Source organism: Aedes albopictus, chromosome 2, assembly GCF_035046485.1.
Source record: "Aedes albopictus strain Foshan chromosome 2, AalbF5, whole genome shotgun sequence".
Classification (NCBI taxonomy): domain Eukaryota; kingdom Metazoa; phylum Arthropoda; class Insecta; order Diptera; family Culicidae; genus Aedes; species Aedes albopictus.
The window spans coordinates 272,128,832-272,142,472 of NC_085137.1; the positions used below are offsets into that span (position 1 = coordinate 272,128,832).

The 13,641-nt window shown below is 36.6% G+C and overlaps 2 protein-coding genes across 10 annotated transcripts in view; one reads left to right on the forward strand and one right to left on the reverse strand.

Annotated features, from left to right (window-relative positions):
- Positions 1-13,641, forward strand: part of LOC134288082 (scavenger receptor class B member 1) — a 682,758-nt gene that overhangs the window by 529,224 nt on the left and 139,893 nt on the right. For 6 of the 9 annotated variants that reach the window (XM_062851795.1, XM_062851794.1, XM_062851796.1 and 3 more), the window contains one exon: positions 10,404-10,570. The exons of 2 other annotated variants lie outside the window; for them this stretch is intronic. In XM_062851795.1, the coding sequence (XP_062707779.1) occupies positions 10,404-10,570 (167 nt within the window). Of the gene's footprint in view, positions 1-10,403; positions 10,571-13,641 lie in introns of those variants that run through there. One more of the 9 variants, XM_062851804.1, reaches the window with a different exon arrangement.
- LOC134288081 (uncharacterized) overlaps positions 1-13,641 on the reverse strand; it is a 401,563-nt gene that overhangs the window by 60,537 nt on the left and 327,385 nt on the right. The gene's annotated exons all lie outside the window — the stretch shown is intronic.

The window sequence follows — 13,641 nt, forward strand, 5'->3', positions numbered from 1 at the left end:
ATTTGTTTAAGATATGAAGAGCACCGTATGACAATATTTCCATCCTATGAGCTAATTCTATGAAACTATAGGAAAATCTTCAAACAGTAAAAACTTTGGTTTCCATCGTTAAAACATTTTCCAATTTTCGGAGGAGATACTAGAATAGTTTATCTTTTGAACGCCGGGTGTGAGTTTGGAGTACATTTTTATTTGTTAATGGTGGTATCAGTCACACCGTGCGTGCATATTTACTCATATAAGAAAATTCTATAGAAATGGCTCAAAATCTTCAAATCACAAAAACTTTGATTTCCCTCGATGAAATATTTTCAAAATTTCAGAGGAGATACTAGACAATTATATCTTTCGAATGCCGGGTGCCACTTGGGTGGACATTTTTATTTGTTAATAACGGTTTTTGACACACCGTGGTATTGGTTCCCGACACCAGCAGAGACATTCAGAAACGCATTGTGGCAGGAAATCGAGCTTACTTTGGACTCCGCAGAACTCTACGATCGAACAAAGTTTGTGTTGCGTACCATCTGCTGCGAAGCGCAGGTGGAAGCAAGGGCGTAGCCACAGCACCCCCCCCCCTCTCCCTAACCGACAGATTTTTTTTTATTTGAGCCGACACAAAGATTATCAATAATTCAAGAGTTCCAGAAAAAATTAAAAAAAAAAACTATTCTCTAGACTATTCTAATAATTGAGGTTTTTATCCACAATGATCAAACCTTTTTTTCTTGAGAATCACAGGAAATTTCGCCAAGTATTTCTCCAAGAACTCCACTCTTGGATCTACTTCAAACTAATCACAGAATTTAACCAAATAACAAGCTTGTTTGAATGGTTAAATTTTGAGATGTTTATTCAAGAATACTTAAACAGCATGCCAAGGGAAAAAGAAGGACTTTGTAGAATGATATGCTGCTATAGAGTGCAGTTATGTGCTACAAGAATTTTCACCTGTATTCAATTCAAACAAACGTCATGCTAAGAGAATAATACCTGGGATTCTTTACAAATTCTTTCAAGGACATCTCTAGAAATTTCTTTAGGCATTTATTCAGGAACTTCTCCAAGGATTCTTTCACAAATTCCTCAAGGTACATGTTCAGGAGTTTCTCTTTCGTGAATTCTTCCATGAACATCTTGCAGGGTTTAGATAGTTTTTTTTTCAGGGTTTGTTCCAAGAAATGCTTCAAGAATTCCTCGCACGATTCCTTCAGTTTTTTACAGATACCTCTGCAAGGATACATCGATGAATTCCTTTTGGAATTTTCCATAGCTTCCTTCAGTTATTCTAACATGGATTGCTCCAGAGAGATTTTCAAGAATTCCTGTATGGGTTTCACCAGACATTCCTCCGGGAATTTCTCCTAGGATATCTTTAGAAGTTTCTCCAGTGATGGTTTCAGTGCTTCTTCCGATGATTCCTCCAGGAATTTCCGGGAGTTCCTTAAATCATTGTACAAAACATTCTTTTGGCAAAGATGAGCCAGCCTAGGGCTGCAAATCTTTTAATAAAGATAATAATAAATAATAACATTCTTTTGGGAGTTCATCCAAAGATTCCAACAATAAATCGTCCAAAAATTATAGCAGACGTGGATGCCTTCATTTTTTTTTTTTCCTACAGAAATTCTATCAAGAATTTGTTAACAAATCTTTCCCGGGATTTCCTTAGGAATTCATCATGGGATTGCTTCCGGGATTCCTCCAGGTTTTCCTTCAAGCATTCCTTCAAGGATTCACCCGGGAATATCTTCTGTGTTTCTTTCAAAAACAACTCCAAGAATTATTTAAAAGAATCCTCCAAGGGTTCTTCTTGGAATTCTTACAGAAACTCCTCCAAAAAATAATCCAATACTTCCTCCAGGAACTGTTTAGAAATTCCATTAGGAATGCTTCTAGGAATTGCTTCCAGGATTTCTCCTGGGATTTCTTCAGGAACTGCTACAGGGATTCCCCGAGGAGTTCTTCCACGAACTCTTCTTAGAATTCCTTCAGGATTTCTCCAAGGATTCCATCTGCAATATCCTCAAAAAAATTTACTGGGATTTCTCCATGAATTTCTTTAGAGATTCCTCTACGAATTATTCCAGAAATCGTCTGGGAATTGTTGCAGTTCATCCAAGGATTATTTCAGAAATGCGCATAGAGATTTCTCCAGAAATTCCTCTAGGATTTCTTCTAGAGATTCCTCCACGAGTATTTCTAGAGATTCCTCCGTTAATCTCTACGGGTATTCTTCTAGGATATCCTCCAGGGATTCCTCCAAAAATTTCTTCAGGGCTTAACTCGGGACTTTCTTCTGTGATTCTTTCTGAAACAACTTATTAAACATCCTCCAAAGATTCTCCCACGATTTATTTTTAGGATTCCTCCAGCAACTCCTCTTTCTATTTTTAAGGAACTTTTAAGGGAATTGATTCAGTACTTCCTTCAGGAACTGCTTAGGGAGTCCCTTAGTAATTTCTCTTGAAATTTCTTCCGGGTTTCCTTCTGGAGTTTCTTCAGAAAATCTTCTAAGGATTCCTCCCGAATTTGTTCAATAGCTCCTACTGCGATTTCCTAAGGAATTATTTCTGGTATTCCTATACGAATTCCCTGAGAGATTCATCCACGAATTTCTTCAGGAGCTCCTCTAGGAATTACTCCAGGAAATCCTTCAGGAATTCCTTGAGAAATTCGTCCAGGATTTTTTCTAGGAATACCTTCTGGAAGTTTTCCAGAAATTCCGCCAAGAAATCTTCCAGTATTCCCTCCAGGAATCGCTACAGGCATTCCTTCAGGACTTGCACTACAACTCCTCCAGGAACCTTTTTAGTGATTTTTCAGGGATTTCTTCAGAAATTCGTTCGAGGATTTCTCCAGGAATTCCTCCAGAGATTTCTGTTGAAAACCCTCTGGGGGAATTTCTCAGGCAATTTTTTTCAGAAATTTCGCCCAGAGCTCCTCAAGAGATTCCCCCATCAATTCATTCAGAAATTGTTGAAGGAATTCCTCCTAGAATTCCTTCAAGGATTTCGCCAGCAATTCCCAAAGGAGAACCTCAAGCAATTCCTGCAGGCATTCCTCCAGGATTTTATCCAGGAATATCTCCAAGAACTATTAAAGGAAATTCTTCAGGAATTACCCCAAGAATATCTTCAGGAATTCCTCCAGCGATTTCTCTAGGAATTGATCCAGGAATTACTCCTGCACTGCAAATTTTGTTTGCTGGTATTCAGCAAACTTTGCTGATTTTTTGTACTGATTACATTCAGCAATACAAATTCACTGAGTATCAGCAATGATTTTTCAACTTGCTGAGCCAGCCAGCAATTTTGGCAGTTGATCAGCAACGTTGTACTGAAATTCAGCAAAAATGTTGCTGAAATTCAGCAATTTATTTTGCTGATTTTTTTTGTGCTGAAAGCATTTCATAAATTTTGGTGTGTGTCCTTCAGAAATTATGTTAACTTGGAGATGAATCAGCCGCGGGATAATAATAATAATTGTGTCAACAATTTCTCCAGGAATTTTTCCAGGAATTCTTCTGGAGATTTTTTCAGACATTCTTCCAGGAAATTCTCCAGGAATACCCTCAGGAATTTTTCAGGGATTCCTTCAGGAAATCCTCCGAAGATTGCTCCAGAAATCCTGCAGAAGTTCCTCTAAGGATTCTTCCTGGAAACCCTCTAGGGATTTCTTCATAAATTCTTCCAGGAAATTCCTGGAGGAATGCCATCAGTTATTTTTCAGGGATTCCTCCAGGAACTTCTTTAAAAACTTCTTCTAGGATTCCCCCTGAGATTCCTTCTGGCATTCCTTCCAGGATTTATCCAAGAATTCCTCCAGAAATTGTGCTAGAAATTCCTTCAGGATTTTCTCAAGAAATTTTTCAGAAATAGAAAAATAACAGAATAGAAAAAGAAATCTCCCAGAATTTCTCTAGAAATTCATCCAGTAATTCTTCCGAGAATTTCTCTTAGAGATTCCTCCAGAAATTCCCAAAGAAATACCTCTAGTTATTCCTCCAGGTATTCCTCCAGGATTTTATCCAGGAATTTCTCCAGGAATAACCCCAATAATTTCATCAGGAACTCCCCCAGGAGTTTCTACAGGAATTGCTTCTGGACATATTTCAGCAATTATGTCAGCAATTCCTCTAGGTATTTCTGCAGGAATTTCTCCCGAGATCCCATCAGAAATTGCTTAAGAGATTCCTCCAGAAATTTTCTCCATGAAAAATCTCTTCAGGAAATTCTTTGAAGATTCCTTCAGGAAATCCTCCAGAAGTTTCTCCAAAGATTCTTCCAGGAAATCCTCTAAGGATTTTTTCAGAAATTCTACAAGAATATTCTCCAGGAATTCCTTCAGGAATTTTTCAGGGATTTCTCCAGGTATTCCACCAAGGATTTCTCCAGAGATTCCTCCAATGATTTCTTCACAAAGTTCTTCAAGGATACCCTCAGAGATTCCTTCAGGAATTCCTTCGCGGATTTCTCCAGGAACTCCACCAACAATTCCGCTAGGGATTCTTTCAGAAATAGAAAAATAACAGAAATAGAAACAGAAATCTCTCAGAATTCTTCTGGAGATTGCTCTAGATATTCATCGAGTAAATCTTTCATGAATTCCTCTAGAGATTCCTCCAGAAATTTCCACAGGAATACCACTAGGAACTCCTCCATTTATTCCTCCGGGATGTTATCTAGGAATTTCCCCAGAAACTTGTTCAGGAATGCCTCCAGGAAATACCCCAGGAATTTCTTCCGGAACTCCTTCTGGAATACTCAATGACATGGCATCCTTCAGGAATTATGGCAGCAATTCGTCCAGCAATTTCTCCTGGAAATCCTTTTGGGATTTCTTCAGAGATTCTTTCAGGAAATTCTCCAGGAATACTTTGAGGAAATTTTCAGGGATTCCTCCAAACATTCCTCCAGGAATTACTTCAGGGATTTCTCCATGAATTTTTCGGGGGATTTTTTCTGTTATTCCACCAGGGAATCCTCCAGAAATTCCTCCAAGGGTTCAACTAGGAAATCCTCCCGGAACTTCTCAAGGGATTTTATTTTTTTCAGAAATTTCTCCAGCAATTCCTCCCAGAATGCCTCTGGATATTTCTTCAAGAATTTCTCTCGGAATTCCCCAAGGGATTGCTCCAAGAATTCACCCAAAAAGTTGCTCAAGGAAATTCTCCAGGAATTCCTGCTGGGTCTAATCAAGAATTCCTCCAGGAATTACGCCAGGAATTTACTCAGAAGTTTCTACAGGCATTCCGCCAAGGATTCCTTCACAAATTTCTCTAAGATTTTCTCTATGAATTTTTAAAAAGATTTCTTATGAAATTTTACTACGGATTCCGCCTAGAATTCCTCCAGGAATTTCTCCAGAATTTCCCCCAAGGAACCCTCCAGAAATTTATATAGGATTTCTTCTAGGATTTCCTCATGGAATCTCTTCAGAAATTTCACTAGGTATTCCTCCCATAATTTATCCAGGAATTCGTACAGGTTTATTTTCTGAAATTCTTAAGGAATTCCTTCTGAAATGACTGATGGTGTTTCAATCGGAGATTTTTCCTTCTTTGAGCATGAGCTATTCCTTCGAGTCATGCTGTTATGGAGATTGGTTGCCATTACAGCTGCCAACAATGTGAACAGAGATTTTTCCTTCTTTTAAATATATGCTGTTCTTTATTCTAGGTTAGAAAAAATCGGCTTATCGGTCCTTTTTTCTCTAGAACGATAACGGTTTTTGATTCGTCCCTACGTTTCGGTAACGGTTGTTACCATCCTCAGGGGAAAATTAGTGGAATCGTTCTTTGTTTGGAGGCTTTGCTGAGCATTTGTCTATGGGGTTTTTTTTTGGTAGTTGTACATGCGTACTTATTGCTATGTTTTTTCGGTAAAATTCGGTAGTTCTTTAGCACTTTTTATATTGGTTAGTTTTTGCACTATTTTGGTTTGGACTGTCCAAACCAAAATAGTGCAAAAACTAACCAATATAAAAAGTGCTAAAGAACTACCGAATTTTACCGAAAAAACATAGCAATAAGTACGCATGTACAACTACCAAAAAAAAAAACCCATAGACAAATGCTCAGCAAAGCCTCCAAACAAAGAACGATTCCACTAATTTTCCCCTGAGGATGGTAACAACCGTTACCGAAACGTAGGGACGAATCAAAAACCGTTATCGTTCTAGAGAAAAAAAAGGACTGATAAGCCGAATTTTCCTAACCTAGAATATAGATCCAACAGTCGAACTCTCGCACATCCATCACATTATATGCTGTTCTTTGGAGAAATACTGTCATAGTTATGTAGGCGATCAATAATGCATACTTTAGCGCAGAAAAACAGTCCTAACGCTTTCCGATTTCGAACATGGTAGCGGAAGCATGTTCGTCCAAAGAAACATCAACCAACGAGCGGTAGTGTGCGTCAAATGTCAAACTCAAGCAAAACCAATACAAGTGTCAGGGCTGAGTGGTCGGCCAACTAGCAAATTTTCATAAAGATCATTATATTAGTGTACGATATGAATGACTAGAGTGTTATGTCTGTTTGTCTGTGATGTTAGTGTTGCCTTCAGGCTCGCATGACTGCCTTTAGGCTCGCCGTTCGAAAACTAGTCGAATCATTATTTCAGCCTTATGTTATTTCAGCCTTTTGACATTTTCAGCCTTTTGTGATTCAGCCTTTCGTAATTCAGCCATTTGTTATTTCAGCCTTTCGTGTTTCAGCCTTTTGTACGAAACTCGTTACAGGAGATCTAGACCAAAACCTTAGACGTAAGAGTGTAGTACCAATCAATCTACAGCAGCTCTCTATGACGCATACAGCAACTCTCTGACGCATGTAGAGAATTCTAGAGAGTCTTGTAGAAAAATAAAATTTATCTAATCTAATTACAAAAGATCCGAGTCAAATGCAAAGTCGTAAGAAGGTAATACCAACAAATCCAGAGCACTTTGCTGAAGACTGCCACCATCTACACACCAAACGCTTTCAGCAATATTTTGCTGAATTTTGCTGAGCTGAAGGGTTCAGCAAAATTTTTTGCTGAATTTCCGGCAAAGTTTGCTGAATTTCAGCAAAACGTTACTGGTGATCAGCAGAGTTTACTGAACAAATCAGCAAAATTTTGCTGAATTTCAGCAAAATGTTTACTGAAACCTTCAGCTCGGCAAAATTCAGCAAAATTTTGCTGAAACCCTCAATCGATTTTTGGTGTGTAGGATGCATGCCGAGAATAAGAGACAGTCATATAGAAAAACAAAACATATCTAGATCAACAACAGCAGATCTAGATCAAAACCAAAGACGTAAAAGTGTAGTACCAACCAATCCAGGGAACTTCACCGAAGACTTCAACCATCTAGGATGCATAACGAGAATTCTAGAGTAATTTAGAAAAAAAAACTTATCTAGATCAATTACAGCAGATTTAGATCAAAACTGAAGATATAAAAGTGTAGTATTAACCAACCCAGAGAACTTTGTCGAAGATTGCAACCTTTTAGGATGTATATTGAAAGTTCTAGATAATCATATTGAAAAACTTAACTGACCTAGATCAACTACAGCAGATCTAGATCAAAACAGAAGACGGAAAAGTGTAGTACTAACCTATCCAGAGAACTTGGCCGAAGACTTCAATCATCTAGGATGCATTTCGAGACTTCTAGAGAGTCATATAGAAAATTAAAACTTATCTAGATCACTTACAGTAGATCTAGATCAAAACCGAAGACGTTAAAGTGTAGTACCAATCAATATATAACACTTTGCTGAAGACACTAACTCTCTAGGATGCTTATCAAGGGCACTGGAGTGGAGTATTTTCTGGTCGAGAGCTGCGTTCATTTGTGCCTAGGGATGTTCAAGATAGCTATGCAATTTCATACTACCTCTACATTATGCCTTTTCAAAATATATGCCAATATCTAGTCATTTTTCGTGATCACCGCTAAAATTTAGCATGCCATTCGAAAATTATGAGGTTTTTTAAAAACGTCCTGACTCACGCTATTCTGGGGGGAAAACGAGCATCCCTAGAAACATAGTTTTTGAAGAAAATAAAAGTAGAAGAGTTGGGTCGAAGATCCCTGAAAAAAATTGAGAATCGGTTCACAGGCGGCTGAGAACGAGCTGTTCAAACTAAAAGTTCCCACTTTTTTTCTGATCACGGTATTCCGCGTAAAGTTTTTATCACGGTATTTGGAGTGTTAATTACACATTAAAAGTATCGCGATGCCGCGGAGAGCGCGCGCGGGCAGCATCTTGCTGCTGTTGCAGATGATGGCGTTCTGTTCTGCTGTATGTTCGTCATCATCGTCGTCGTCGTAGGCGGCGGCGGCGGTCGTCGTCTATCCGTCGTCGTCTATCCGTCGTCGTGATAGACACGAGCCGAGCCGATCATGGGGTACACGAATGCTCGTTCACAACAGGTTAGATGAAAGAGGGGTAAGAATCAGTGATGCCGTCAGTGTTGCCACAGGTACAGATTATTCTGTAAAAGTACAGATTTTTTTCCAATTTTTTGGTACAGATTCTGTACGGTACAGATTACAGATTTTCAGCAAAAGGTACAGAATGGTACAGATTTTTTGAAATTGAGAAAAAATCATTCAAATTCAAATTTAAAACATTTTTATACTGATATTTTTGTTCTTAAAGTTCAGAAATTGGTAACAGTATACTGAAATTAAGTGTTTTTCATAGTTTAGCCTGAATTTAATGCTCTTTTTTTGTGTATTTCAAGCGATTTTAAATCAAATGTGGTACAAATTTGGTACAGATTTTGGGTACAGATTTTTCGAATGTCTGGTACAGATAAAAAAGATTTTTGAGCCTCCGGTACAGATAAAAATGTGGCAACACTGGATGCCGTACAGTTTGCTCTGCAATCAAACAGGTGCACAGTCTTAATCAAGTTCATTCGAATATTTACATCACTGAACCAATAGGTACTTAATTATTTTACGGCAGCTATATTAGGCTGACACAAATTATATTTTGTCTTTTTGTCTCCCCCCCCCCCTTCAAAAAATTTTGGCTGGATTTTGCATTTTGAGGGGGCAGATGAAAAAATATTTATCAAAATGTCGAGGTTTGGTGAAAATTCTTTAACAAATCCGATGCGTTTTAAATATTTTTCAGCTTAAATGCTTTATTATTTTTATCCCCCCCCCCCTCGACCAGCCAAAGAGTGGTGGGACAAAAAGTGAAATAAATATTTGTAACGGCCTTATCGCTCAATTAAAAATTAGAAATTAGCAATGAACTTGATCTAAATCGCCACTTTGTATGGGTGAAGCAATAAAAAATTCGGTTTTTGTTGAATAACTGGCAATCCTATGGATATTTTTCAATAGTTTTTTGTGCAGATGATAAAAAGAAGGAGCATCTATCTGTTATCAAAGGCTTTGATAGATTTTAATATTATTTCTGTGAGATATTGGCTATTGCTAATTTTTGCCGTTTTAGTGCGCGTTAATATTTTAGTCTTATTTTACAATCGAACAGTTTTGTTGCAGATTTTTTGGCAAAAATTGGCATAGATTTTTGTGGACACAATACATATTGAAATTTGGCAACACTGGAAAAAAAATCCATTTCTTGATCAAACTAGCAGTTTTTCTAAGTTGAAGAAAATTTCTGCAAATTTCCACTTGCAAAAATTTTGAAAATTTATATTGAATAAGAAGCTATTTAATTTCCACTATTCCGTTTGATTATAGGCTTTGAAACATTTGTGATCCACGTCTTTCTTGGAAAACTATTTGGTTCACTCTTCTTGGGAACATTTTTAAACCCTTAGAAGGGCATTCAAATCTAGATGTTGAACAATAATATTGTTCAATTATTCTGTACATGAGGCGAAATTCGGTAGTCTAATCCAGAACGGTAGCGGTGACTTTGCGGTACGATGCTGTGCAAAACTGCTACCGTGTCTTGTCAGTTTTGCCGTGCACCAGGTTGAACCGGTTGGTGGTGGCTCCAGTAGCGCCGCGCACGACGATGTGAAAGAGAAAGTACGCGAGTGCAACCGCCGAAAACCACCGCGCTTGGCTTGTCAAAGCATACTGAATGGAAGAGCAAACAGAGAAACTAGCTAGCTGTCTTCTGATGCGTTCCCCTCGAGGTGTCAAGAAAGAATGATAGAAGATGAGAATAAGACAATAACCTCGACAATAACTTTTATACTGGATGACAAACCTCAAAAAATGTGCTGGCACGTGATTGACTGGATATTAATTAATTAAAACATATGTAGGTTCACTTTTTCATTTTACATCCGGTGCCGTACCTTCCCCATAGACGTAGATTACGTCAAAATCGATTTTCGCATGTCAAAAATTCGGATTTTCAACTGTAGGAGCAATTACAACTATAACATTTTATTTCATTTTTTTTCAGGAGAATGCATGGCTCGCGGCTTAATAGATGTCACTGACTGTTACTACGGATTTCCCATAGCTTTGAGCTATCCACACTTTTACGATGGCGATTCTTCACTTCTCACAAAAATAATAGGATTACATCCCAATGAATCTCTCCATAGCAGCTTTTTTATGATTAATGCGGTAAGGTTTTCCTTAATTTTATTTATTAAGTTTTCCATTTTTAAGCTTTTTGAACTCAATGTACTTTCTACATTTATTCCGTGGGTCGATTGTGTCAAATTGACATATTATGCATTGCAAGAAAAATTATCGCGCAAAGTTGCGCTAAAACGCAATTAGGTAAAACGCGCAATACCTATTCATTTATTTATTTAGTTCTACACCGAGTTAAAAAATTGGTATCCATAAACTACGTAGATTCTTAGAGGGAAGGGTGGGAGGTTTATGGCCGATGTCTACGGCCCCTAAAAATTTCCTCCCCGAGTGCGCGCAGAAAAATCTACACGCACGGACAGAAAAGCGTTCACATTGAAACTAAAATAACGATTGTTGAATATAAACATTGAAATTTTTTTGAAAATATGTGAATTCTTATAGTTTCAAACAGATTTGCTAATTTAAAATCCATATGAAATTATGTTTGATTTAAAAATCCAGTGTTTTGTGGCGACTCTTGTGGAAACTAACAACTTTGTTTCTAAGTCAATTCAACTGAGCAATCCCTCGGCATCGAATAGGAGTATTTTGATGCAAAAGTTTTACTGATAAATCCCTTGGTCACTTCTGTCAAACTGCGCAGAAAAATCTACGGTAAAAATAACCATATTCGACGTAAATTCAAAAGGAATTTGACATTGTTTTGGCCACAATGATAATGTATGATTGTTTTTACAATCCTGTATGATTGTTTTAACAATCCTGTATTATTGTTCCTCAATCGGAAATCTGACTGAAATAACAATAGGGGCTGTCCATAAACCACGTGATCATGAGGGGGGGGGGGGTTCGGCCTATGAGCATTTTGTATGGACGAATAAAAAATTTTGTATGGACAACTGACCACGCGGGGGGGGGGGGGGGGGTTGAGAAGTCCCAAAAAAATGACCACGTGGTTTATGGACAGCCCCATAGTTTCAGGCTTTTGACGAGGATGTCAAGCTTGACATCTACGATATTATAGTACTTTCAAAAATAGTTTTCTTTTACTTTCAATAATATATTTATTAGAAAACAACATGCTTGTTTTTTTTCTCTGGGTTGTTATTAGTTATATTAAAAAAGAGAAAAAAAAATGTTCTCACAGAAAAATCAGGAAATCTCCTGATTAATCAAATTTACAACTTTTCACAAAGGTCTTACCTTGTCTAACGCATGCCGCACTAATTCAAATTAATTTTCAATTATGCTTTTCATGTACAACAGCTTTGCATAATTTGAAAGCTATCCATTTTCCAGCATTAGAAAAGTTGTAAATGCTTTTTAAAACAAAACATTCAGCTTGGTTTGACAGAAGTGACCAAGGGATTTATCAGAAAAACTTTTGCATCAAAATACTCCTATTCGATGCCGAGGGATTGCTCAGTTGAATTGACTTAGAAACAAAGTTGAAATATGTTAGTTTCCACAAGAGTCGCCACAAAACACTGGATTTTTAAATCAAACATAATTTCATATGGATTTTAAATTAGCAAATCTGTTTGAAACTATAAGAATTCACATATTTTCAAAAAAATTTCAATGTCTACATTCAACAATCGTTATTTTAGTTTCAATGTGAACGCTTTTCTGTCCGTGTACGGTAAAAATAACCATATTCGACGTAAATTCAAAAGGAATTTGACATTGTTTTGGCCACAATGATAATGTATGATTGTTTTTACAATCCTGTATGATTGTTTTAACAATCCTGTATTATTGTTCCTCAATCGGAAATCTGACTGAAATAACAATAGTTTCAGGCTTTTGACGAGGATGTCAAGCTTGACATCTACGATATTATAGTACTTTCAAAAATAGTTTTCTTTTACTTTCAATAATATATTTATTAGAAAACAACATGCTTGTTTTTTTTCTCTGGGTTGTTATTAGTTATATTAAAAAAGAGAAAAAAAAATGTTCTCACAGAAAAACCAGGAAATCTCCTGATTAATCAAATTTACAACTTTTCACAAAGGTCTTACCTTGTCTAACGCATGCCGCACTAATTCAAATTAATTTTCAATTATGCTTTTCATGTACAACAGCTTTGCATAATTTGAAAGCTATCCATTTTCCAGCATTAGAAAAGTTGTAAATGCTTTTTAAAACAAAACATTCAGCTTGGTTTGACAGAAGTGACCAAGGGATTTATCAGAAAAACTTTTGCATCAAAATACTCCTATTCGATGCCGAGGGATTGCTCAGTTGAATTGACTTAGAAACAAAGTTGAAATATGTTAGTTTCCACAAGAGTCGCCACAAAACACTGGATTTTTAAATCAAACATAATTTCATATGGATTTTAAATTAGCAAATCTGTTTGAAACTATAAGAATTCACATATTTTCAAAAAAATTTCAATGTCTACATTCAACAATCGTTATTTTAGTTTCAATGTGAACGCTTTTCTGTCCGTGTACGGTAAAAATAACCATATTCGACGTAAATTCAAAAGGAATTTGACATTGTTTTGGCCACAATGATAATGTATGATTGTTTTTACAATCCTGTATGATTGTTTTAACAATCCTGTATTATTGTTCCTCAATCGGAAATCTGACTGAAATAACAATAGTTTCAGGCTTTTGACGAGGATGTCAAGCTTGACATCTACGATATTATAGTACTTTCAAAAATAGTTTTCTTTTACTTTCAATAATATATTTATTAGAAAACAACATGCTTGTTTTTTTTTCTCTGGGTTGTTATTAGTTATATTAAAAAAGAGAAAAAAAAAATGTTCTCACAGAAAAATCAGGAAATCTCCTGATTAATCAAATTTACAACTTTTCACAAAGGTCTTACCTTGTCTAACGCATGCCGCACTAATTCAAATTAATTTTCAATTATGCTTTTCATGTACAACAGCTTTGCATAATTTGAAAGCTATCCATTTTCCAGCATTAGAAAAGTTGTAAATGCTTTTTAAAACAAAACATTCTGCTTGGTTTGACAGAAGTGACCAAGGGATTTGTCAGAAAAACTTTTGCATCAAAATACTCCTATTCGATGCCGAGGGATTGCTCAGTTGAATTGACTTAGAAACAAAGTTG